At 42.1% G+C, this 24,815-nt stretch overlaps 1 protein-coding gene across 45 annotated transcripts in view; it reads right to left on the bottom strand.

Annotated features, from left to right (window-relative positions):
* Positions 1-539: 539 nt before the first annotated feature.
* Positions 540-24,815, bottom strand: part of neb (nebulin) — a 52,744-nt gene continuing 28,468 nt past the window's right edge. For 6 of the 45 annotated variants that reach the window (XM_053878167.1, XM_053878164.1, XM_053878160.1 and 3 more), the window contains 63 exons: positions 24,646-24,750; positions 24,457-24,561; positions 24,250-24,357; positions 24,055-24,165; positions 23,661-23,858; positions 23,251-23,355; positions 23,061-23,165; positions 22,865-22,969; positions 22,658-22,765; positions 22,449-22,562; positions 22,166-22,363; positions 21,912-22,016; positions 21,721-21,825; positions 21,527-21,634; positions 21,196-21,303; positions 20,995-21,102; positions 20,807-20,911; positions 20,623-20,727; positions 20,455-20,553; positions 20,270-20,374; positions 20,082-20,186; positions 19,907-20,011; positions 19,713-19,817; positions 19,410-19,514; positions 19,240-19,344; positions 19,060-19,164; positions 18,843-18,947; positions 18,026-18,130; positions 17,009-17,110; positions 16,824-16,931; positions 16,636-16,740; positions 16,458-16,562; positions 16,156-16,260; positions 15,957-16,061; positions 15,728-15,838; positions 15,544-15,654; positions 15,135-15,236; positions 14,732-14,836; positions 14,237-14,326; positions 13,241-13,354; positions 12,845-12,949; positions 12,275-12,379; positions 11,638-11,742; positions 11,004-11,114; positions 10,455-10,565; positions 9,414-9,527; positions 9,222-9,326; positions 8,805-8,909; positions 8,456-8,560; positions 8,039-8,131; positions 6,594-6,686; positions 5,893-5,985; positions 5,359-5,451; positions 4,600-4,692; positions 4,223-4,315; positions 3,641-3,733; positions 2,768-2,905; positions 2,399-2,506; positions 2,091-2,277; positions 1,928-2,020; positions 1,458-1,598; positions 1,280-1,383; positions 540-1,212 (listed from right to left, as the gene is read on the bottom strand). In XM_053878167.1, the coding sequence (XP_053734142.1) occupies positions 1,039-1,212; positions 1,280-1,383; positions 1,458-1,598; positions 1,928-2,020; positions 2,091-2,277; positions 2,399-2,506; positions 2,768-2,905; positions 3,641-3,733; positions 4,223-4,315; positions 4,600-4,692; positions 5,359-5,451; positions 5,893-5,985; positions 6,594-6,686; positions 8,039-8,131; positions 8,456-8,560; positions 8,805-8,909; positions 9,222-9,326; positions 9,414-9,527; positions 10,455-10,565; positions 11,004-11,114; positions 11,638-11,742; positions 12,275-12,379; positions 12,845-12,949; positions 13,241-13,354; positions 14,237-14,326; positions 14,732-14,836; positions 15,135-15,236; positions 15,544-15,654; positions 15,728-15,838; positions 15,957-16,061; positions 16,156-16,260; positions 16,458-16,562; positions 16,636-16,740; positions 16,824-16,931; positions 17,009-17,110; positions 18,026-18,130; positions 18,843-18,947; positions 19,060-19,164; positions 19,240-19,344; positions 19,410-19,514; positions 19,713-19,817; positions 19,907-20,011; positions 20,082-20,186; positions 20,270-20,374; positions 20,455-20,553; positions 20,623-20,727; positions 20,807-20,911; positions 20,995-21,102; positions 21,196-21,303; positions 21,527-21,634; positions 21,721-21,825; positions 21,912-22,016; positions 22,166-22,363; positions 22,449-22,562; positions 22,658-22,765; positions 22,865-22,969; positions 23,061-23,165; positions 23,251-23,355; positions 23,661-23,858; positions 24,055-24,165; positions 24,250-24,357; positions 24,457-24,561; positions 24,646-24,750 (6,975 nt within the window). In that variant the 3' untranslated portion in view covers positions 540-1,038. Of the gene's footprint in view, positions 1,213-1,279; positions 1,384-1,457; positions 1,599-1,927; positions 2,021-2,090; positions 2,278-2,398; positions 2,507-2,767; positions 2,906-3,640; positions 3,734-4,222; positions 4,316-4,599; positions 4,693-5,358; positions 5,452-5,892; positions 5,986-6,593; positions 6,687-8,038; positions 8,221-8,455; positions 8,561-8,804; positions 8,910-9,221; positions 9,327-9,413; positions 9,528-10,454; positions 10,566-11,003; positions 11,115-11,637; positions 11,743-12,274; positions 12,380-12,844; positions 12,950-13,240; positions 13,355-14,236; positions 14,327-14,731; positions 14,837-15,134; positions 15,237-15,543; positions 15,655-15,727; positions 15,839-15,956; positions 16,062-16,155; positions 16,261-16,457; positions 16,563-16,635; positions 16,741-16,823; positions 16,932-17,008; positions 17,111-18,025; positions 18,530-18,842; positions 18,948-19,059; positions 19,165-19,239; positions 19,345-19,409; positions 19,515-19,712; positions 19,818-19,906; positions 20,012-20,081; positions 20,187-20,269; positions 20,375-20,454; positions 20,554-20,622; positions 20,728-20,806; positions 20,912-20,994; positions 21,103-21,195; positions 21,304-21,526; positions 21,635-21,720; positions 21,826-21,911; positions 22,017-22,165; positions 22,364-22,448; positions 22,563-22,657; positions 22,766-22,864; positions 22,970-23,060; positions 23,166-23,250; positions 23,356-23,660; positions 23,859-24,054; positions 24,166-24,249; positions 24,358-24,456; positions 24,562-24,645; positions 24,751-24,815 lie in introns of those variants that run through there. The other 39 variants (XM_053878165.1, XM_053878203.1, XM_053878163.1 and 36 more) reach the window with 38 other exon arrangements.

The following is a 24,815-nucleotide window of genomic DNA, read 5'->3' on the forward strand; positions in this document are numbered from 1 at the left end:
GGATGACACACCTTGAGGCTGGAAATCCCAACTGGGATAAACTTGCTTGCATCTTTTTGTGCACACGACAGGAAAACAGAGGTGAAAGCAATAAGAATGGACGAGGACCCACAATGGACCGTCTTTGTTAAAGTGCATCAACGTCGCCCCAAACCAAGGGGATTTGACATAGGACTTGGAATCTGGCACCATGGGAGCCGGACCTCAAGAGACCAGGACCAATCAGACAAGACCAAGATGAATTTAATACGTATAAAAGGGTCAGGGCCAGAGAGAGTCTTTGTCACTCTACACCACTTGAGCTAAGGCTAAGGCTACGCCTGGCGTAGTTGTGGACCCAGAGCTCTGCATTAGACACCTCTGTCAGGGAATAAATACTTTTGGATATAACTTGGTTCTTTGGTAGTCATTCTCATGAGTAAACTGACGCACGCTAGATGCCATGGAGGTGTGTTTTCCAACAGTGACTCATATGTAATCAAGCATCCAACAATATGGAGATTTGTCAGAGAGAAGGAAGAGGAGGCACAGAGGACTGGGGTGTGCTTTATTAGTGAGTTACTGAGTAAATGCAGACGGCATCTACAGCACGATCATCTGCAGGGAAAAAACACACTTCACTGAGGGGGGACTCAGGGGCTTGTCTTCGTGAACTCTCATCAAGAGTGGTCTGATCATGGAGAAGAAGAAGGCGGACATCTTCCTGTTGGATTATTCACACAGACAACTCGTATTGCTCTCCACCATTCCTGACCTGGTTCAATTCCATTCTTCATGCTTTCACATATGAAATGTTTTTGAGATTTACAAAGTTGAAGGCCGGGATGTTCTAGAGCTGAAACAGCGACGGGTCTTGCTTAAGTGTCTTCGGTGTTCAGTCATCCACAGGCAACAACAGCAGCATTTCTAAACTAAACATTCAGTACACAGACACACTAAACTACACATTGCACTAAGCCACATTAGGGGTCGCTGGAGGACCTGCGGATGGGTCTCGCCCACCTCCTGGGGGGGGGATGCCGGGCGGGTGGCGTCTCTTTAAACGGCTTCCACGTAGTTGGCAGGCAGCATGCCGGTCTTGCCGGTGCGCTGCACGGTTCCGTACATCCAGCCCTCGTCAATGGACTGAACGTTGACGATCACGTCTCCATCCTTGAAGGAGACCTCGTCGTTGTCGGCAGCAGAGTAGTCGTACATGGCACGCACCGTTTTCTGCAGGACAAGAGGGGGGTCAGTTGTCATTCAACTTTGGAGATGGATGAAAGGACTGAGTGTTTACCCCAGTGGTGGAGGGGTGTGAGGGGATGGAGGAGACGGTGGTCTGCTGGGTAGCCACAGAAGAAGACCTCTGCTGCAGCTCCACAGTCTTGGCATGTTGGTAGCCTGCAGGAGGAGGTCACCATGACAACACTGCTGCACCAGCTTAACTGCTCACACTGAGAGTTTGGAGTATTTACCCATGGAAGTGGTCATGAATCCGTTGCTGTAGAGGGACATGTGGTGGTCAGCGTCCTGGGACACCTCAGACTTCTCATCAGCCAGGCCACTGAGGGCGCTGGTGGAGCGGGAGTGCTCCTTGCTGCGGCGCTGAGCTTGGACTGAAGAAGACCAATGATAAAAAAATCAAAAATGGCAGACACGAAGAACAGCACTGTGAATGCATCCTAGTACACACTAACAACCAAACGTAGTTTTTCGTAGTTCACTCAGTCGAGGGCAGAGTCCAGCTAAATGTTTGTACACTTGTGGTTCTGCTAGGTCCCGCTGACCAACTCATTTCAAATGAAAGTGATTCGTTAAACAATGTTATTATGGATGAACTGTGTCTTTCAAACGTGTCTTCTCTGCACTGTTTCACCTGAGTGGTTGTAACTGCTTGTTCCTACGTGTGTGTGAGGATGTAGAGGTTGGTTTGGTCTCTCCTCACCGGACATCATGTGCAGGCTCCTGGACTGGATGTTGTCTTCAGCAGGGTCATAGTCGAACACAGAGCCAGGGTTTGTGCGCCACACACGTAGATCTGAGGAGACCACGTCTGCTTAATTGAGGATCATCTGACTGTAGGAAGCTGCAAGAGTTTAACTCCGTACCGGTGATGGTCTCCTGGTCATGCTCCATGGCACGTCTCCGCTCCATCTCCACCACACGTCTCTGGATGCCGCGGTAGCTGATGTCACTGAAGTCCTGGGTGTTCTTCTTCACACGGTCAGTCACTGGGTCAGTGGTGGTGGGGGTGAAGCTGCCCTTGCTCTTCTCAAAGTCCTCATGGTACCTGACCTGCGAGACATCATGCAAAGTTTCATCAGGCCCCTTCAAAATAAAAGCCTGCTAGCCTGACCAGGAGAGAATACATGGGCGGACACAGAAGGTCTCTCTAAGATAAAAACAGTAGACTCACTCCAGAGATGATGCGCTGAGTCTCCCTGACTCGTCTCATCTCAGGTGTGTCCAGAACAAAAGCAGCCTTGCCCTGGACCTGCTTCCTGAAACTGTCCGAGTACAGCACCTGCAGAACAGAGAGGCCCAGAATGAGGAGCAGAGCAGACCAGCGGCAGACTTGGATTAGCATTAGCGTCCACAGCACAGCCAGGAGGTGGTGTGAAGACAATCTACTGCGAGAAGGACTTGGGGAATTAATGGGAGACTAGACCAGGTCAATTAGGAGGGCGGGTTTAATGGGAATCAGAAGAGACACATCCCAGACTGCAGTGGGAGGTGGGGGAGCTGGAAGAGGTTAGTGTGAAGTCGGTGCACTGAGAATTAATGCCATTAACAGGGAAGGGTTAAGTCTCAGGGGGTGATTCCAGAATACCGAGCTAATGTTTTCTTGGTTCCGTTTGACCCGCTCCATCTCAGGAGTGAACACCACAGGCGTTCCCTTGGCGGAACTGTCCTTATACATGACCTGGAGGGCAGAAGCAGACGGCCCGAGGAGCCGGTCAGACACCACACACGGATCACACAGACACACCTGCACAGCCGAGGCCAAAATCCTCGCTCAAGTTAGTGACGGGCGGAGTGACTTGGACACAGTTATCTGTCCATACTGCAGCACCACTGTTGATAAGAAATCTGATCTAGAGCATCGAAAAACAAGAATGTTTTCCTTCAAATGACTGCAGGTCAGTGCACACTTTCGATGGCTATCCGTCTCTACAGTGCAATGTTATCATTGTGACAGAGAGGGTCTTGTACAGGCAGCAGGAGTCATGTCACCTCTTACTACTCCACGAGTCACACAGTCAACGGACCTCCTGAGAGACAGCTCATGAGCTGAACTAGACTAACTGGGTTTTCATCATCTGCTGGTTACCAATGTGCTTTTGACTGAGAGTGACTGTGTATGTGCAACACTTCCAACAACACACTCATCTGTGCTCATCCTGTGATAAACGCACTCTTCGCACACATCGGCAGGCTGTGAAGAAGCGACCAACCAAGAATAAGCCTTGCAACGGGTTAGAAAAGACTGCACAGGTGATGGCTGGTGGAGGAAGATTAAAAATGGAGAGGAGGGACGGCTGGATGGAGACGGCTGGATTAGCAGAGGAGAGGTGATGATGGCAGGGCTAAAGCCCGGAGGTGGTGGATGGTCACTAACGCTACTGTCCACTGTTAGGAGCACACGAAAGTCAACTACCGAGCTGATGTGCTTCTGGGTTTGTTTGACCCGCTTCACTTCTGGAAGGTCGGCTATGGTTGTGCCTCGATCCATACTGTCCTTGTATTTTATCTTTCCAGGGCCAAGTTTGGAGCAGGAGATGATGAAGAGAGAGAAGACAGCGTCATTTACAAGTATAAGTACAAGGACACACAGAGACAAACACACACACACTTGTTCCAGGGAAGAAGGAAGAGGCACCTCATGTTAGCAGCAACAGGGAGTTGTGGTCACTGGTGTTACCGCAGAGTGGACACTAAAGACCAGGGCTATTCAACCATTAAAGCGGACCATGAAAGACACCCAAATATGGGACCTAATTATGACTCCAATATTCAGTCCATTAAAAATGAGTCATAAATCTGAATTACTAAAAGAAGAGATAATATGTTTTCACGGCAACGTGCCGCCAGGAGCCTCGTCCGGGGTCCCATATGGCCCCTGGGCTCAGCTTGAATAGGCCTGGTACAAACAGCTAGCAACTAGACACAGCTAAGAGGAGAGCTACTAGTTTATGGGTGAAAGGGCGTGATAAAGAACTTCAAAGGGTCAGCCGAGTACCGTGCTAATATTTTGCTGATTGCGTCTAACTCTCTCCATCTCCGGGGTCTTTGGGACGGACGTGCCTTGTCCCACCTCCTTTTTGTATTGCAGCTTTGAAGGAGACAGCAGAGACATGTCACATGGTGGAAACACTCTTGCAGCAGGGGGAAGAGGACAAGCAGTAGAAACAGCGAAAAGGAGGGTATTATTCTGGGAGGATGAGCAGGAAGTTTAGAGTCGATGTCAGCCTGAGTCGAGGGAGCCTGGGCAGCTACATGGAACTTAGGAAAGTTAGGATGCAGGACGGGGTGGGGAGGGGCTCCGCACTCAACACTGAGCCAGTAAGAGGAAAGATAGTGAGGAGGGAGAGGGTCACTGCAGCACTGGTGTTCTACCGAGCTGATATTCTTCTGGGTTTCTCGGACCCGCTTCACCTCAGGCAGGTCTGGTATAGCTGTGCCTTGACTCAGAGAATCCTTGTACTGAATCTGCCCATCACACAAGTCGTACACAGAGTCAGACAAGACAAGGTCTGTGTTGACAAACGTCAGGACGTCTGGGTTAATCTTCAGCAAAAACAAGACACTACTATGACATCGAGAATGTGAACTGATAAATGGATTATCCATAATATCAATCATAAATCAAACAGTAAAAAGATATCTCGCTATTTAAATGGAACTAAAATGTAGGACAATCATTTTGGATGAGGGAGACGAGCAGCTTGGAGGTCTGCATTCTCAGAACACCTTCTGGCTTAAACAATGGCATGTTGAGAAACACTCAACACATTTGCTGAGAAACAGCAACAACAAGTGTCTGAAGCAAAGTTGGGCCAAACTGGACGATGATCGCAGGGATGTAAGTCATGTTCACCACTGCAGTAGTGGAGGTGTGTTCAAGACGACAACGACGACAGAATAATATAGATCTTTACAGTTTAGGAAGAAGTGCTAGGAATGAAGAAGAATCCTTTTCAGATGACACGTTAACAGCTATCTGGCATGTTCAGGGACACGATGGATTAGTAGAATTATTGTACACTAGAATTAAGAGCTAAAACACCAACATCAAGACCGATTACGATGGTGGTGAGGGAACGGTCAAGAATATAGGGAGCAGATGAGAGAAAGCGGGGTCACTCAGTGGAGTACCGAGCTAATGTTGCGCTGGTTTAGTTTAACTCTCTCCATCTCAGGGGTGTCAGGCAGAGCTGTTCCTCCTCCCAGCTCCTCCCTGTACTGGATCTTCACACGGGACCACATATATGTGCGTAAGTAAACACACATAGAAACACATCAATCCAGAGGAAGGGTGCTTAGAACAACTATGTTAAGTTCTTGACCTCAAAATAAAAGATCACAGATGTCTGCATTCTTAAAGTGCAGTGGATACTGAAAACCATCTCTCTTCAGCAGACCAACACAGGCTTAGGTTATTTAACATTTTCAAATCAGAACTCTTCACTTTTGGCTGTGATGCGTCAATAGAAAGCAACATATCTCTTCAGAAGAACACACACACTTAAACCAGGCCACCAAACACTATTGCAGAATTAGTAGAATTATTGAGAAGGTAAAAAAGCTGTGAAACTGAAGTCCAAACTGAAGTCCACTGTTTGAAATGGTGGTAAGGGAACAATAAAGATTTTTGGGAGCAAATGAAAGCAGGGTCACTCAGTGGAGTACCGAGCTAATGTTGCGCTGGTTTAGTTTAACTCTCTCCATCTCAGGGGTGTCAGGCAGAGCTGTTCCTCCTCCCAGCTCCTCCTTGTACTGGATCTTCACACGGGACCACATATATGTGCGTAAGTAAACACACATAGATACACAACAAAGCAGAGAAAGGTCTCCTGAGAAACCTACGTAAATGGTACGTGATCAAATAGCAACACCTCATAATGTTTCATTGAGGCTATAAGTGAGGAGACAACAGCAATGTGATTATCATGTGATGTTAGATGACTGTGACGTTCATCTACGCATAATATTAAATGACAGTTGTCTGTCTCTACAAAGACAAGTGCAGTGGATGGTGCAAACCATCTCTCCAGCAGACCAACACAGGCGTGTTGTCTCCTCACGTCTATGAACTAGCAGTTTGGCCTTCTCTTCTCCAGTCGTCTGACCGCTACATTACTTAGCATTTTTCTATTAGCAGTCGTCCGACTTTTCCCTGATGCGCAAAAAGACAAGATCAAATAACTTTATGTTTCCAAGAATACATATTTAAACCAGGGCAGGAAAGACATCTTATCACATAAATATCAAATTAGTAAATTACTGAGAGAGAGAAAAAACTGAAGTCAACCGTTAAAGTGGTGGTAAGGGAACAATTAATATTTGGGGGAGCAGATGAGGGTCAGGAGCAGGGTCACTCAGTGGAGTACCGAGCTAATGTTGCGCTGGTTATGTTTAACTCGCTCCATCTCCGGGGTTTCGGGCAGAGCTGTTCCTCCTCCCAGCTCCTCTCTGTACTGAATCTTAACACGGAACAAGATTTCAATACGAACTCTCGCAGCAACAAACACACAATACATTTTTAAACACACGGACACACAGACATAGACACAGCAACAGGGTGAATGAACTGTATTATATACGTAGCAGGGTACCTTGACGTCTTTTAATATTTCCAAACAAACAAGTTAGCCGTTCGTCAGTTAGTGAAGTGGTTATTCAGATAATGGCAGATGATGTGCACCTCCACAAAAGGGACTGAAACCCTGCCAGTATTTTTAATACTTTCAGAGCATAAAGTCTCTTATATTACAAGATCCGGATGTAAACGAGAGAAATTAAATTCATGACTTGCGGCAAAGATGATTTGCAGTTAAGGTGGACCATTGTGACTTACAGTACACGCAATAATTCATAGAACCACTGATTTAAAACAAACTTGTGAACTGCATACGGATTAATTGTCTGCAATGTGGAAACTGGCGCCTTTAAAATATTTCCTTGTATGCTGGTATTTTATATGTATACATGTGTATTTATTGTTATTTTAATTCTATTTGCTATTTGTCTCGTAATGTATTGTTGGTTTTTCTAATCAACATGTGTGTATTCCTGTTTGAAAAAGAAAATAAAATCGGTTTAAAAAAAAAAAAAACGTGGTAATTAAGAAACTACTAAGGATAAGGAAGGGTGAGAGAAAGCAGAGTCACTCAGTGGAGTAAGGAGCGAATGCTGCGCTGGTTTAGTTTAACTCTCTCCACCTCTGGGGTGTGATGCAGAGCTGTTCCTCCTCCCAGCTCCTCTCTGTACTGGATCTTGCCATGAAACAGGAACAAGATTCACTTTTTCACTGATTTAGACAGGCACTGAGCAGCGACACACTTAGGTGTACACAACAACATTACAATGGTTTTTGTAATGGCTGTGATCTATTAGCAATTTATCAATGTAAAACGGTCAGTTCTCTAAATAATTACCTCCTTGAAAATAAATCGGAACAGAATGTTTGAAGGGAAAAGTAAAAACAAATCTCCCTTCTCTTCCCGGTCCTAGTTGACAACCCACTCAACTACTATGAGAATACAGTGCAGGGAAAATAATTGATGGAAGGAAAGCATGGGGATTTGTTTCACTTCATTATGACCACTTTTCAATAACTAGATGGCACAAAAGGAGGATGACCATGAGCCATAACATGATTATGACAAAAAAAATGTGCCAAAAGATGAGTTGAATTAAAAGTTAGTCAGAGTGAGCTCAAAACCAGCAGATAAGAGACTGGGAAAGTAGGAGTTACATGGTCGCTACAGAGGAAGTTTCAGGGTGGTAGGGACTCAAAGATTTGATGGGGGGGCAGGGTGACTCAGTGGAGTACCGTGCTTATGTTGCGTTGGTTTTGTTTGACTCGCTCCATCTCTGGGGTTTCGGGCAGAGCTGTTCCTCCCCCCAATTCTTCTTTGTACTGAATCTTAACATAGATGAGGAGTAAAACCAGCAGCCAGATGTAAATGGGCTGATCTTCTGAGAAGACAACAAAACTACAACAAACACGACTGTCTAACAGACACACATGAAAGTGAGAAACACACCAACATGAAGAGGAACCAAAGTGGAACATGATGGCCACAAAAATTAGTTGCCTGAAACTACATGAGGCCATGAAGTTAGGAAAGTAATTTTTTCCTCTAGGAGTGATTTCACAATAAAAGGATGGCAATTTGTTAAAATGATGATATCCCCAAAGGAGATGTGATATTAAAATGTTAAATAAAATATAAAGGGATGTAGATACCATGCTGAAATTCTTTGAATTTTCCTTAACACGAAGCATTTCTGGTGTGTCGATTACAGCCGACACTTTTCCCTTTATGTTTTTAAGGTCATTCTGGTACTGAAGCTATGGGAGGCAGAAAACAAGAGTTTCAAGAGTTTACACAAGGCAAGGTCACTATACTAGAGCTACATTAAAATACTGAAGAAAAAACAAACAAAACAGTCACAGAAACAACAAAGCAGCTCCATACATGCATGAATGTATGTGCAACATTAGCAACACAAACACAGAAAACAGAGACGTTTTGAAAATGGGCTGTGATGATATTGAAGACCCAAAATGCATGTTGATTCATGGCTACACTTACAGTGCTGAAGTTCTTCTGGTTTTCACGGACTCTCTGCATCTCTGGGGTGTCCAGAACTGGCACATAGTGAGACATGGTCTTCTCAGCCTCCTCCTTGTACTTTTTCTGTTGATCAGCAAATTAAAAAGGAAACCATGATCACATGGAATTAAAGCATGACTTGACATCTCAAATATTTTTGGAAACATCCTTAACTTTGCTCTGACTAGACACACTGTTGATTGTTGGGCATGTTTGACATTTCTGCACTTGTAACTTTGTATCTTTCTTTTTTGCGGGGAAGAATAAACATAGTCTCATCAAATCTATGGGTGAAACATTGTACGCAAGGAAGTTCACTGCTAACTAAAGTCTTGTTTTGGTCAGTCATGTCACCATGACTTCTTAATCCTGGAAAAGCATGAGCCCATAAATCACCTGGCTGACAATGTTCCTCATCTGCTGGGCATGGATGATGTCTGGGGTGTCGATGACAGTGGTGTAGCTGGCTCGGTCCATCTCAGCAGTTTGCTTATATTTAGACTGAAGAAAATAAAGCTTGATCAGTTCGAGATGCGAAACCAACAACAGAGAAGGTCTCTAAATACACAAAGAAATCAAAAGTCAAACCTGGCTGAGGATATCAGTAGCATTCCTCGCTCTCATGAAGTCAGGGGTGTCTGTAGCCAAAGCCAACATTCCCTTGCCCTTAATCTCCTGCTCCAGTGCCTTCTTGTACTCTCTCTGTGACAGACACCAATAAAAAGTCAGACGAGACAATCTTTGTCTTCAATGGACGGACTCATCTATCGACATACTATGGCTAACATGGTTAAATGAAAAGAAACTGGGCAAACGGAAAAGCCTGGAGGGGAGAGTGGAGACGGTTAGGAGGTTTAGGGGAATCTATTAGAGAAGACCAACTTGGTCATGTGGACGGCAGCTTGTGTCAATCTGGAAAGCAAAACTGTGGTGAAAAATATATATGTATTCCAACTGGCGTCAAATCAGTGTAAATGTTTCAGTTCTAATTCAACCACAACAAGACAACAGACAACACATGAAACCAAAATCATGCATCTTCAGACATGCAGCATTACAGGGAGTGTTGCAAGCTTTTGGAATAAACTCAAATGCAGTACAATAAATGCAACACAATGATTAGTCCATTGAGAAATTATTTTACACTGGTGCAACTATCCTCCTGAAGTCTGTGGATTACTTAATCCAGACATATATAAACATGAAATATTCTGTATGTTCTGTATTTTTCACCTATTCACTCCACATCCACAGCTCTAAAGAATTTCTTGTCAATATTATTTATTTAAAGAGTATTTATTTTCAGTTGGTCAAACTTGTCTTCTTGGTCTTCTTTAACAGTAGTGCCATGCTTAAAAAGTGAGAAATTCCTGTGGAAGTATTAAGCAGTCAATAATACAGTGGAGCAATCTGAGAAAAAATCATTCCATTAAGTTAAACAAACAAGAAGAGTTGCTGAGTCAGCATACATATTTTGCACTTTTGGCAGATGGTCGAGAGAGCATTTCAACATTAGTGATGTAGTCAGCAGGGGCAAGAAGAGTGACACATAGTGGTTTAGTGAATGGAGTAAGGACTCGGATGACTGATGTGAAGAGACCACCTCCACCACCCCTCTGTTTATCATACCTCACTCAGGATTTGAGTGGCATTCCTTGCTCTCAAGAGCTCCGGAGTTTCCTCCAGCACAGTTAGCCCTTTACCCTTCACCCCTTCCTCTAGATCCTTCCTGTACTCTCTCTACAGGATGCAAGAAGAAGAGACACACAAGGCAGGCCAGGCCAAGACCATCAGACAGACAATCCAGTAGAGCTCAAAGTCACTGGGCCTCTCAGACATTACAGATCAAGCAGGGTTGAGACATCAGTGACTTTGGCAGAACATCATTACATCAGAGAACAAAAACAGCATGCGAACATGTTTTGTGTCAAACTGTCGGAGATGGATGGTCGATGTTACAGGATGCAGGTATGAACACAGAGGTCATTTACAAAATAAGCTCAGGGAACTTACTGTGGTCTGATTAATGATTATGGGCGTAAACCCAGGCAATAAAAACAAAACAAATATTGAGTTTTCAGGGAACAAAAGGTGGTATGGGTACTGATGCCATCTTAGTACGATTACGGAGAATGAGTGAGACGGGGGCGTGTCAGGTATCAAATGTCTTTCAGTTACCTCACTGGCTATTTTGGTGGCGTGTCTGACATGTATCATGGCAGGGGTGACCTCCAAGCCCGAGAGGTTCTTGCCCCTCATGGACTCCTCAAAGTCCTTCTTATAGTCTTTCTATTTGCCACAAGGATGAACAGACAGAACTCAGATCACAACATGCAGCTAAGACAACAACAGAACACAAACCTGAGCATTACCAGCATCATCATCATCAACCTCCTCCTCATTTCTTTTACAATAGCAGTGTATTACAGATTGCACTTTTATTGTAAATATTTGGCAGCTACTACGACTGAAAAGTTAAATTACTGAAACAAGATTTTTTTAACAGTCTTCCTAGACACAATTGGTCTTATATTAATCTATCTGTTTGTCAACATATTTGTGTTCAATGCTTTTCTCATTGTATTAGATTTTTATTTTTTTACAATCTTACAATTTTATACAATAATTTGAAAGTACAATCATAACAACATAGAACCGTTATTCGCATTTATAGAAACTGTGAGCTGAAAGTAAAAAGAAATGCTGTCCCAAACAGGTTTCAAAATAAAACAAGAAGCATTGAACCTGCTTTAAATGCATTATGAACAGGTTTTGTAGCAAGCCATACACTGAAGAGACAAGATGTGCTTACCTGGCTCTGCATATGCTGTGCTTCCTTGGCCGTCACATAAGTGGGCGTTTCAAAGTCCAGCATGGCCTTGCCCTTCTCTTTCTCATATTTCTCCTTGTACTTCACCTGAGCCAAAACACAAACTCTTAGGGATAGAGGAGGGGTTCAAATATTTTCCAGCTACAAAGAAGAGACAAGTTCATAAATATTTGAAAAATCCATTTGTCACTTTGCATGTGCCGTCTGAGATACAAACATGATGAATGATAGTGGCCATACTTTGTTACAAACTTTGTTATACTCTGTTTAATGAAAGGACACAAGGGAATTCTGATTAGATTTTTTGGTAAAGCTGTGCCAACAGTAACAGTAACAGCATCAGTTTTGTATTGATTTTAAATAAAAAGTTAACATTTTTATTGAAATAAATAAACCTGTTGAGACCATGAATGTTCACGTCTGTAGGACTTTACTAATGATATGTAAAGTACTGAGGTTTTGCTATTTCTGCTTGGGATATTTTTACAGCACACAAAACTTCGGGCCGACATCTGACAGCAGTGAGCTTTGTGGGGAAACTGTGGCAAAAAGTGGGGAAATGGCCAAATGTAGAAGCCGAGGATGTGGTGAGTATTGACCCCTCGTCCTCCTCACTTACGTTACTCTGGAGTTCTGTCGCCTCCTTGTGATGGATCTGCTCTGGTGTGTCAGCAATCATGTGGTAGTGACCCTTACTCTCCTCAAATTTCTTCTTGTAGACGTACTACACAGGAGGGGATTTCCAGCCGAGAAAACTCAGTTCATTGAACAAGGAAAGTCTTTTCTTGGGCATCATTAGACAAATTGGTAGTATTAATATGGGTGATGTCAGTGACATGACATGTCACTAAATTGAATGCAAAGAAATGGAGGTTAAATGGCCTTTAATTTGCTAATAAGGAGGACTGTATTTTTTAAGTTGAATTAAATGAAATGGACATAATAAAGGTTATAGGTGAAGTGAGGAGGAGGGGGTAGGAACTCATCAAGGGCATGGAAAGGTCACTAGCAGATGCAATGAAGTATGGATGAAGAGTGAGGATGACATGACTATTGACTTACAGTCATGATGGTTTTTATGCTTGATGACACAGAAACTGCGGTCAGATTTACTTCAGCATGTCCAAGAGGACAGACTTTAACCAAGAGCTGAAGCTTTCCAGTGGGTTAAATGCGTATAAGGTCTTACGTTGCTGGACAGCTTGCTGGTGCTCAGGCTGTGCTGCATGGAGAGGGACTCGGCCATGTCAGTCACAGGCTTGTGGATCTTCTTCAGGTCACCCTTGTACTTCACCTGTTCACACACATATATGAACCTTGAAAGTCATTCTGAGTCTAATGTCCATTTTCCAAGTTGACTATTACAATTGTAGGCTATGTTCCATTACATTCTGTCAGAGAAACATTTTCATAATAGGTCTTGATGATACATCAAAGGTCAGAGGCACCTTGGATTAGGTAACATCACCTGATTTCAGCGATAAATATATAGAAAATATAAGGACATGTGGATTCAAACTAAAACTGTGAAGCAATTACCATACAAGAGTGGAAACATTTATAGATATGTTCAGTGAGAGCTCACCTCACTAGCCAGAGTGTTTGCGTCCTTCAATGTTTGATAAATCTTACTCTCCTTCAGATCATACTGCGGCTTCTTCCCTTTCACCTCCTTGTCAAACTTCTCCTTGTATTTCACCTGAAAGGATGGTCAACATGCAGGTTGGTGTCAGAGGAGCAAGATGTCCTTGGAGTGATGTCAGAAACTGTATGAACTATGTATACCTACATTTGTATAAAAAGAAATGAGTAGACAAATACTCTTTGAACTTTGAATTTCATCCCTTGTTATACAATACTGAGTATGTTGTCATTTCTCATTCCATCTGGGATACGTTGAAACAAACAAGGACAAACTTCATATGGAGTCTTGAGGATAGTTTTCCTCATTCATTTTTTTCAGTAATATTCTTTAAACGTGTGTGAGTGAATGAGAGAAATGAATACCACCAATAATATAAATGTGATTTCTCATTTTCATATTTAGTGGTGACATTTTGTTGTCTTGGTCATATATGTATTATATTTGTCAACTTACTAGTCACTTATGTCACTTATTAGTGGTCCTTATTTTAAATGCATGCTGCTGCATTTTATTTCTTCTTCTATTGTGTCATAACATCAACAGTAAAGACAAACATATATGATCTTATTTTCACAAAGACGTTCCTCAATAAGAGGAACCATCTTCATTCCCGAGCAACCGTTACCCAATATAGATATATTACTCACAGAGTTTACACTGCTCTACTGTCTAAAGAAAATGAGTACTGGATGTACTGGATGTACACACTTACAAAAAGAAATCAGGTGTCTCAAACTTTTTCACAAACAAACCCATACACACTGTGAAATACCGAGATACCCATTAAGATATTAGACGCTAATGCAACTAAGGCATGCTCAGCATATGGAAGCGTGTAATGTAGTCTGTGGTGCAACAGTGAAACCAGAAGGTGACAGACAGTAAAGACAGACATGTAGACTCAGCCCTTCAGTCTGGGTACATTAACCTCCTTACATCACTAGTCACGGCACTCATTTTCTTAATGTGGCGCATCTGGGGGGTATCAAAGGAGGCAGCTCCATGGAGGGAGGGCATGGCCTCCACCTATAAAGCGCAGTGAGATGGTGGGATGAGAACACAAAGACAGTATTATGGAGGACTTGAGAAGAGAACAGTGAGAAGGATTAGAAAGGAAAGAAAAAGTATGACGGATAACGACAGGGTGGAGATGAAACATGTACAAGGTTGTGATTATGGCAGTTAATAAGCATGAAAAACTACTTTCATTAAGGTATAAGGACGCGGATTATACAATGAGAGATGAAGCCATAAAGTGGAGCAGCTAGCTTTAGCAGTTAGGCCTAATGAACTTCTAGTAAGCAACTACTAACACAAATCTATCAACCAAGACCAAGAATCAGTGACTCCTTTTTTGAAACTCCAAAGAATCCTCGATGGCATAAAACAGAATCCAGGGGAATGTATTTCCTCAACTCCAGTTTAGTTTACCTGACTGGTCAGTTTGGACACCTCAGTGGCCAGAGCAATGTCAGGACGGTGGGTGAGTGAGCCCCCGCGGCTGGCCTCCTCACGGGCCTTATCACGGTAGCCGATCTGCGGTGCACGAGAGAAAAGAACAAGTTAGCTAATGCCGTTCCACTCATATAAAGAAAACCCCTTGAGAACCTAAGGCAAGAAATTGTTTGGTGAAATTTACATACTGATCTTTCCTCTTTTCTTTGACTGCTACAAAGAAAATCGTACTAGTTTTTTTTTAAGTACGCCAAAGCCGCTTTTAATTGCGACTTAAATGTGTACACATAGAGGTATAAAAAAAAAAAATCACACTTTCCAAAAAAGTTAGTTATGAAAATAACAAAATGAATGAGAGAATGCAACATCAAATTTTTACCCCGCTGATGAGTTTGGCAGCCTGGGTAGCCTTCCTGATGTCGGGGCGATCGGCCACAGTGGTGTAGTGCAGGTTGGCCTTGGCATCCTTCTTGTAGTTCACCTGTGAAATGCAGAGAAAGTGAGCACATTATATACATAAACAATGTGGTCTCATAAAACAGACTTTCATTATTCATCAAAGGAGGCTTGTCCGTGTGTCAAAAAACGTAAAAGTGTTTTGGGGACCAGCAGCCTAGAAACGTTGAAATAATTATTCAAAAATAAACACTAAAATGAAAAAACACATGCATCCCTTTAATCAGAAAAGATGATAAATTATCATTTCTTTCAGTATTGGTGGTTACGGTTTACTTGGTTTATTGTGCTTTGTCACTGCTGCGTGGAAACAAAATGATCTGCTGACTCACATTACTCTGACTCTTGGCCACATTCATGGCATGCTGAACATCTGGTGGCACAGTCATGAGATTGTACGAAGACTTGCCCTTCTCCTTCTCGAACTTCTCCTTGTACACAATCTGTTGAGCATATTACACAATGTAAGAAACATTTAATAGACAATGGAGCACATGTTTGATGTCTCAGGTGTACCCCGCTGACGAGCTTGTTGACCGACTTGCTGTGTGCAGTGTCACGGGTTTCAGACAATGTGGTGAACGAGCCACTCTGCATGTCCTTCTTACTGGCCTCCTTGTATTTGCTCTGAGGTGCAACATCATGAGATGATCAGGAGAGAATTGTTTTGGGTCATCCAGTGAACATAGCCATTGGGTTCAGGCAGTAATATTAATAATTTTAAAAACAGCACTTGCAGTCTCACCTCAGATACCAGTGTGCGCACAGCCTTGGAGTGGAGGATTTGGGGAGTGTCCAGGACAGGCATGTAGTGGCCTTTTTCCTTCTCATACTTTGCTTTGTACTTCACCTGGAGGGCAAAATGCATGAGACCAATGAAGGATATTTTCAAAACATCATCTTAGGATGTTAACCATTTTGTCACATATTTAAGGACAACTTACATCACTGGCCATTTCGGCATTTCTCATGGCCAGAACAGTGTACTTGTCGTCCACCACTGGGATCACACAGCCCTTCATCATCTCCTTGTCATACTTGTACTCAACCTGCAAGTTAAATCACAACATATGACATCATATGAGTAACATCAGCGTAAATATGGAGGAAACAAATCACACCATCACATGTCACGTTTATATTTGGTAGAGAGAAGGCATCATTGGGTAATAACAAAGAGGAGAGTTAAGATTGTGTGACCAGGTGAAAATTGAGGAGAATCTTTAAAGTGGGAGCTCCAGCTTACATCACTCTGTTGCAGGGAATTTTTGGCAGCATTGACAAAGTCCGGTCTGTCTGCAGTCCAAATCCACTTGTTCTTGGTAGCTTCATACTTCTTCTTGTAGTCGAGCTAAAGAAAAATCCAGGATGAGCAATGACACATTGTCCTTTCTTAAAATGAACAGTCATCATTCGGTAATTACATTGCTGATGTTCTTATAAGCTTCCTTAGCGGCACGGATGTCATGTGCCTCAGGGTCCATGTTGATCTGGGCCTTGCTCCTCTCATACACCTCTTTGTACTTTAGCTGGGAAGTGGGAAAAGAAACAAAAATGAAGTAGCAGATTCATATCATTTAATTTGGAAGCTTAGTGTAAGCTGGCTACTCACATTGCTGGTGATCTCCTTAACCTTCTTCATGTGGTTCTGGTGAGGGGTGTCATAGGGCAAAGTGTAACCCTTTGCCTTGGTCTTGTTGTACTCCATCTTGTAAATTATCTGAAAGTAATTGTAAACAGTTGGAGGGCATTCAATAAACAGGCCCAAGAAATAAAAAAGGTGCAGGCAAAACTTACATCTGTGATCTTCTTGCTGCGCTTATGGGTCTCATACTCGGGTGTCTCCAGAACCGAAGTGAACTTATCCTTTGCACGTTCATACTGCTCCCGATAACGCCACTGAAGCAGAACATACACAAAGTTAATATCACCAAGATCATGAATCACTCACAAGTGCTTCTTTTCCCTAATTCAGTGGCTAAATAAATAAGTTACCAGTGTAATATTTGACAATACATTTCTTGATACCTATTTAATCTAATAATAAATAATCTAAAATCTAATAATAATAATTTGACAAAAAAGATGAAATACACATCTCCTTCCACTATTAACATGTGAGATAATGTATCTCAAATGGACAGTTTATTTATTTAAATATATTGTATTGTTTTTGTTTTTTTTTTGCAGAATACAGAATAGCAAGACATAATATCAAGATCATGAGATGAATTCTGCCTAATGGACAGTTTAAAGACAAAACACTTCACTAACTTAATTTTTTACAGTAAAGTAAGCAAGTCACCACACTCATGCAAGGATCATATCAGATGCACTTAACAGGTCATACGTAAAAATATATGCATGGAAAACTGTTAGTATCAGTATTAGTTTCATGAAGTCAAAACCGACCATGTAACCATGATTGAAAAAAGGAATATGCTGGAGTTTAGTTCAATGATGCGGTAACAGTTTTGGACATTGAATGAGGTTAAAGGTTTGTTGAAGGACGCTAACTTGCTGTGGCAACTACTGATGGGAAATGTAGGAAGTAATTGTCGATCGTCTACTTTGTTCTAACTGAGACTATTATGGGGATTGTGGTACATTATTTTTTAGTTTACAATAATTCATTTGAAGCAATGCGGTGGGAGTCAGTGAAGGTGAATGAACGATGAGTGAAGGAAAGCATCAAAACGTATGATGGGATGAATGATGGTTTCCATCAGCAATTCACAATGACAAAAACAAAGCGTGACACTGACATATAAGAGATGGTATTGTTGGTGGAGAGTTTTATCAACACCTAGTTACCTTACTGCCAATAGTGGTCTGGAATAGGGCTCTGAGGATTTCAGGGCGGCGCAGCTCATTGCAACCGCTCTTTAGCAGACCCTTTGCTTTGGATTTATACAACACCTATTTATACAGACACACACACACGGCATGCAAAAGGTGAGAAGGATTGTAAAAACAGTAGTGTCACAGGAGGACCGAAGGCAGAAAGCCCAGTGTGAAGAAGCACTGTGTCCATATGATTCTTCACCTCAGTTTGAACAGTCCTTACTCAAATCAGTTGCTTAATTTGAGTCGACAAAAAGTTGAACCATGCTCTGTTGTCATTGACCTCATGCACCAGGATCAGAGGTCAGGAAGATCTGATCGGGTAGTAGCGAAGGATGCAGGCTGATCGCTCCACATGGCCGAGACGTTTACCTGGCTCATCATGTTGTTTGCCCTGGCCAGTTGATACCTAGGATCATCTGTGGTAATTGTGAACTTATCCTTGGTCTTCTCATAGGTAGCTCTGTAGGCTCTCTGCTCAGAACGTCATAAGGCAGTTAAATATTGAGGAAAAAATGTTTGTAGTCTGAGATAAGTGATGTGGCATGTATAAAAACAAATGGGGAAAAAGGGCAGTGATATTTAAAAAAGAAGAAGAGAAAGTTAGAAAGGCAGCAAAAGATTTCATTGTTTGACTGAAAGGGAAGCCCCGCAAGGAATGCACAGGAAAACGCATGATTAGCTCATCATCAATAGCGTACAGTATTTCAATATGTGAATATGTAAATTAGCTGATTCTTCCGTAAATAATAATAAATAAACTGTGATGGAGAAAACCAGATCTTACATCGTTGATGAGGGTAGAAGCATTTTTGGCAGCCTGGAAGAAAGGTGTGTCACAAGTATACTTGAAGTTTCCTCTGTTCTTCTCAAAGGAAGATTTGTAGAGTCTCTGTTTTGAAGATAACACATTACATTAGTTCAACAATAAAGATCACAGATCACAGATAACATCTGTGAGTCCACAACAACAAAAAGTGACTGTCAATAAAATTGCACTTCACCTCACTGTACAGGCTCTTGTTATTCTCGGCCAGCACCAGCTCAGGTGTGTCCCATACGAAGCAGCCAATTCCCTTCAACCAGTCAAGGTCTTCCTTGTACTTGACCTAAGAGAGTAATCAAATGTTTTACCCTGCTTGATTGCTCCTCTGCATAGAATTTAAAACCCGATCCACACGTACAGAGCTGACGTTGTCACTGACAATCCTGCTGAAGAAGAACTCGGGGCGATCGGGGATGGACTTCCATGTGCCCAGAGAGTTGATGTACTTCTCTCGGTATTTGACCTGTAATAGACAAATGAGATGAGTCAACAACAGTTATATTGTGCAGCCTCATTTTCAGGACAGACCTCGCTGATATCGTCCGTAACTCTGCGGTGATATGTGATGTCCAGGGCATCCTTGACTGTATGGTAGTGGCCCTTAGACAGCTCAAAGGTCTCTTTGTAGCGCAGCTAGAAGAGAAAAAGAGGTTATTGATTAATACTCGAATGTGATTGAGATTAGTTCTTTTTTGCGCATGTAAACCCAGAGTAATCCAGGAGTAAGTCTGATGGAATGTGATTATAACAATGCATTTTACCTTTATTTAGATATTAGAAAGCAGAGAAAACTACTAACGTATTTTCATTGGCACTCTTAAGAATACTCACATCGCTTGATTGGAGATAGGCTTTCTTGGAGCGGATGAGCAGGGGTGTATCAGCAATGGCAGTGTACCTGTGCTTCATCTTTTCATACTGCTCCTTATACTTGTTCTGTGGAGATATTCAAATTAGCAATACTTTCCCGTATATTTTTTCTAGCATCCATGTATCAATAAATCAAAAGCAACAAAGGTACCAACCTCACTGGAAATGACTTTCATTTTCCTGGCATGACTTATGTGCGGAGTTTCCATCTCCTGTGTGAAGTGGGCTCTCTCTTTAGCAGCAAGGTCAGTGTACAAGTACTGTGGGACAAAACTAAGTCACATTTAAACATTCACTACACCTCAAGCTTCTAGTTCGGGCACCACTTGCTTTGTTGGTCAGTTGTTGGGCCCATTTGGCTCTCTTGATGTCCACAGAATCCAGGGTTGATGTGACACGAGCCATCTCCTCTTTGCTTTGAGCTTTGTATATGAGCTGTGTTGAAGCAAAAGTAAAGAGGCGAGGTGGAAACTCATGATACAAAGTAGAAACATAATACTGCAAATAAAGTGACTCACATTGCTCATGTGGCTCTTCAGCTCTGTCACACGCTTATACTCTGGTGTGTCGAGGACCACAGAGAAGTTGGCAAGGTTCTTCTTAGCTTCCACTGGATAGCTTGTCTTTAAAGGATCAGAAACTGTATATAAGTGACTGCAATCACAGTTAGTGACTTGCGCAAATAAAGGAACAAAAAACATACCCTGTACTTGGTGATGTTACGGACATGGACCATCTCTGGTGTGTCGTACAGGAAGCAGCCAAGGCCTCTCAGCCACATCAGATCCTCTTTGTATTTCAGCTAAAAGCACAGGACGATTATAGAGAACACTTGTTTTACATATAGGATACAAAGTTGATAGGTTCTTACATCACTGGTGATTTCATTAACATGGTAGCAGTGAAGAAGCTCAGGCGTGATTGGCATGGAGATCAGCTGGCCCTTGGTGCTGTTGTATTTCTCCTTATACCACAACTATGGAGAGCGATATAGACAAGGTGAGTAGTAACAAGGACAAAACAAATTAACATCAATGAAATGAAATGTGTTTTACATCGCTCAGGTGATCTTGGTTCATCTTGACTTGTCTGATATCAGGAGTGTCATATGTTGTGTGGATCTTGTCCTTTGTCTTGTGGTAGGCCTCGCGATATAGGCGCTGGGAAGAATTGTTCACATAAGATTGTGTGGTAGAGAGATTGCATACCTTTGAGGGAACTTATATCCAGTATGGTCCCTTACATCGTTACTGATTTTGTGAGCCTTTCTCGAATTGACAAAGTTGACACCCTCTGGATGAAGAGTGTAGGCCTTGGCCTTCATCATCTCATAAGCCTCCTTGTACTTCACCTAGTCACCACAGACAAAGAAATTAAGTCAAATTCAACTTTAAAATATTTGACCAGGACATATTCACGATTATTTACAACAGATGAGACTCACGTTGCTGGCAACAAGCGAGTTGTGCTTAACTTGCTTGATCAGAGGAGTGTCATGAGGCAGTGAATATCCAGTCGGCATGAAGGTCTTGTTGGCTTCTTTGTACCAGTTCTAAGAAAAAGTGAGATGACATTTATATTTTATGGTTATTATGAGTAGATGAACCACAAAGACAGTATATATTATAAACTAAACCAAACCAAAAATATTACAAATGGAGATTCACATTTGATGACTTGCTTATGATAATGTGCAATAAGTTCCAGAATCATTATACATTACACACGATAGTATAAGAGTCTGACTGCTGCTGTATTACAAATAAACTTCTTACATCACTCTGGATGTGGTTGGCCAGACGTGCTCTCTCTGTTTCCACGGTGACAGCCGGTGATGTGTTGGTTCCTTTTACATTGGTGTTGTAATCATAACGGTAGTGCAGCTGAACAAAAGGACAAGAAGGAAATGAACTGATAAGTGGTTGGAGTTCCAGAGGCCAATAGAGCTTTGGGAAAAAGAGGTACTTACATCACTGAGGTTAACAGCATTCTGCTTAGCTGTCTCATACACCGGGGTATCGGTCACTACCGAGTAATCCTTGAAGGCCTCGATACCCTTAGCTCTGTACTTTTGCTGAAATGAAAGAACAATATTTGACCCAAACTGACCATAAAACATACAAGTCATGTAATTAAAGTCATTCGATTCGTTGGGCGGACCTCGCTTTGAATTTCACCAGCTTGCTTGACTCTCAGAATCTCCGGTGTGTCCCAGGCATAGCAACCGATTCCCTTTAGCCAGTTCAGGTCATCCTTGTAGAAGATCTGAGGAGGATGGACATGACACTCAACTTTTGGCTTGAACAATATTTTGTCCTATGTTAAATTCATCACCATCACACAATAATGATTACAAGAAAAAAAATAATAATAAACGGCCGCCACATAATATCATTATTGAGTTGGATACTCACATCACTGAGCTGCTCATTGACCTTGCGTGCTTGAACGTACATCTGCATGTCTGGAAGACACATCCACTGATGCAGGTATTTGCGGTAATGAATTCCGCTAACAGTGGACTGGGTGTTGCGGGCCGACAGGATCTCCAGCATGTCAGGTGGGATGTGGTTCTTGGCCTTGGTCTTCTCGTAGTTCTCTTTGTAGAGACGCTGTAGAGATGATTTAAGTGATCACAAATTAGATGTTACAAAAGAATTACAGTTCCTCCATTAAAATCAGCGAACTGAATCTTACATCAAGGACCAGTTTTCCGGCTTTAACACAGCGGGCAGTGGCAGGATCGTCTTCGAGGGACTTTGGTAGGCTGTAGAGGGACTTGAACTTTTCATAGTCCTCCTTGTACTTCACCTACAACAAAACAAGTCACATTTGTTTGATTGGGAACATAAAAAGGACTGAATTTGTGGTTGGATGTATTCATTAAATTTTTTTTAATCACTTACCCCACTGAGAATGACCTTCTGGCTTTTAGCATGTTGCAAAGCGTGAGAGTCATGTGGAATTTGGTAGCTTTTAGCTTTGATTTTATCCCAGGTGGCAGTGTATTTTTTCTGTAAACAGAAACAATGCATTGTTCATTAATTGAGGAAAAAGTAGTGTGCTATCCAAAGTGAGAGACGATTACTTGGAAATACAAGGGGGGAACTCACGTTGCTGAAAAACTCCTTGAAGTTGTGGCATCTGGCGTAATCATATGTATCCAAAACGGTGGTGTACAAGTGCTTCTCCTTGTGATAAGCCTCCCTGTAGTTCAGCTGTGGATATTATTAATGTATAATAAATAAGACAATTTGGACAAATCAGGCAAAATATGTACTTATTTTCATTAAAATGCAGTTCACTTACCTCACTGGCCCACGTGTGACCCAGTACAGCCGTCACATATACAGGAGTGTCCGTCACGATGGAATAGTTATTGAATTCCTTCTTGGCTTCATCTCTGTATTTCAGCTGAAGGCGTGGAGAAAAAACACAGAATCTGACTCTAAATCCCATGCAGTAGCAGAAAATAGTTTCAAAGTAATTAATGACTTACATCACTCTGCAACTCATAGGACTTCTTGGCACGAACGATCTCAGGAGTGTCCCACACATAACAGCCAATACCCTTCATCCATGTTAGGTCCTCCTTGTAGAAGACCTATTATATATATAAAAAAAGTTAAATCAATTGACTTGGGAATATAGAATGACAGAAATAATTCAGAAGATGCAAAACAGAAGAGACAGAAGATACAAAAAACACTTGGACATGCAAATTAAAATATGAGATTTACAAATCAACCTGCACATTTATTTCAATGTTATTCATCTAAGTGAGAGAGGAACTATCTAAAGTGAGCCTGGGAACAATTTAAAACAATGACTTGACAAAAGTGAGTTGTTCATGTATGATGTAGGCAGCACACATCGAAGGATCAGTAGCAAGAACAAATCTTCACTCACATCACTGAGAATCTCATTGGTCTTGCGAGCTCGGATGGCATCCTCTTGGTCGGGGTGGCATGTCCACTGGTGCAGGTATGTGCGGTAGAGGACGTCGCTCAGCATGTCCTGGCATCGCTTTGCAACCTGGTTAGCAATGATGTCAGGCGGCAGGTGCGTCTTGGTCTTAGATTGGTGATAGTCCTTTTGGTACAGCCTCTGTAAAACATTCACAACATATGGTGTCAGTGATACAATATCTGTTGATCATCTTTGTAAATTTGGACAGAGATATTGTTCATTTCATTGTGGATTAATGTTGATAAGATATCTGTCATTTTAGAATAAGATTTTTATTCAATATATTTTTGCATGACAAGATTTATAAGATTTTTAAAAAAAGATCCTCCCTTACCAGACCCTTGTTCTTCTCCTGGTCGCCGCATCGTATCACTTCAGGGAAGTCCACCAAAGTACCAGCCATGTAGTGGCCCTTGGCCTTCTCATGCACATCCTTGTACTTAACCTGAACAGAAAAAATGATCGGAATAAAATATTTTACACAATATTATAAATATTATCCCCACTATAATTGAAATTGAGTACTCACATCACTAGCAATGTCTCTGCCCTTCTTTCCAGACAGAAGAGGGATGTATTCGTGGTCCAGTTGGTATCCTGTAGCTTTGGATTTGTCCCAGGCTGATTTGTAGGTTTTCTGTAGTAAAACAGCATATTAACGTGCTATTACATATAGAACTGATAAAAGACTGTAATATAAAACAAAAGAATGATAGAAGAAAAGGCTCTACATTACCTCACTAATGATCTTTGACACCTCCCTGCTGTGGGCCAGTTGAGGAGTATCCTCTGAACCAATGTAATGGCCCTTTTCGGCATTGAAGGTCTCCTTGTATTTCAGCTGTTAAAAATATGTATAATAATATTTAAATTTTAGGTGTACCATTATTCTGATTATGTTTTCTTGAACTAAAGTTTTACTCACATCACTGAGATTGGCAGCATTAACCTTAGCCAATAGGATTTCAGGACGGTCAACAACCAGGGTGAATTTTCCAAAGCATTCTTTGGCATTTTTGGTGTAAAGTCTCTGCAAACACGACAGGTGAAATCAAGAGCTGGATACAGAATAGCCAACATGTGTTCTTCCTTAGA

Source organism: Synchiropus splendidus, chromosome 10, assembly GCF_027744825.2.
Source record: "Synchiropus splendidus isolate RoL2022-P1 chromosome 10, RoL_Sspl_1.0, whole genome shotgun sequence".
In the NCBI taxonomy this organism is placed as follows: Eukaryota; Metazoa; Chordata; class Actinopteri; order Syngnathiformes; family Callionymidae; genus Synchiropus; species Synchiropus splendidus.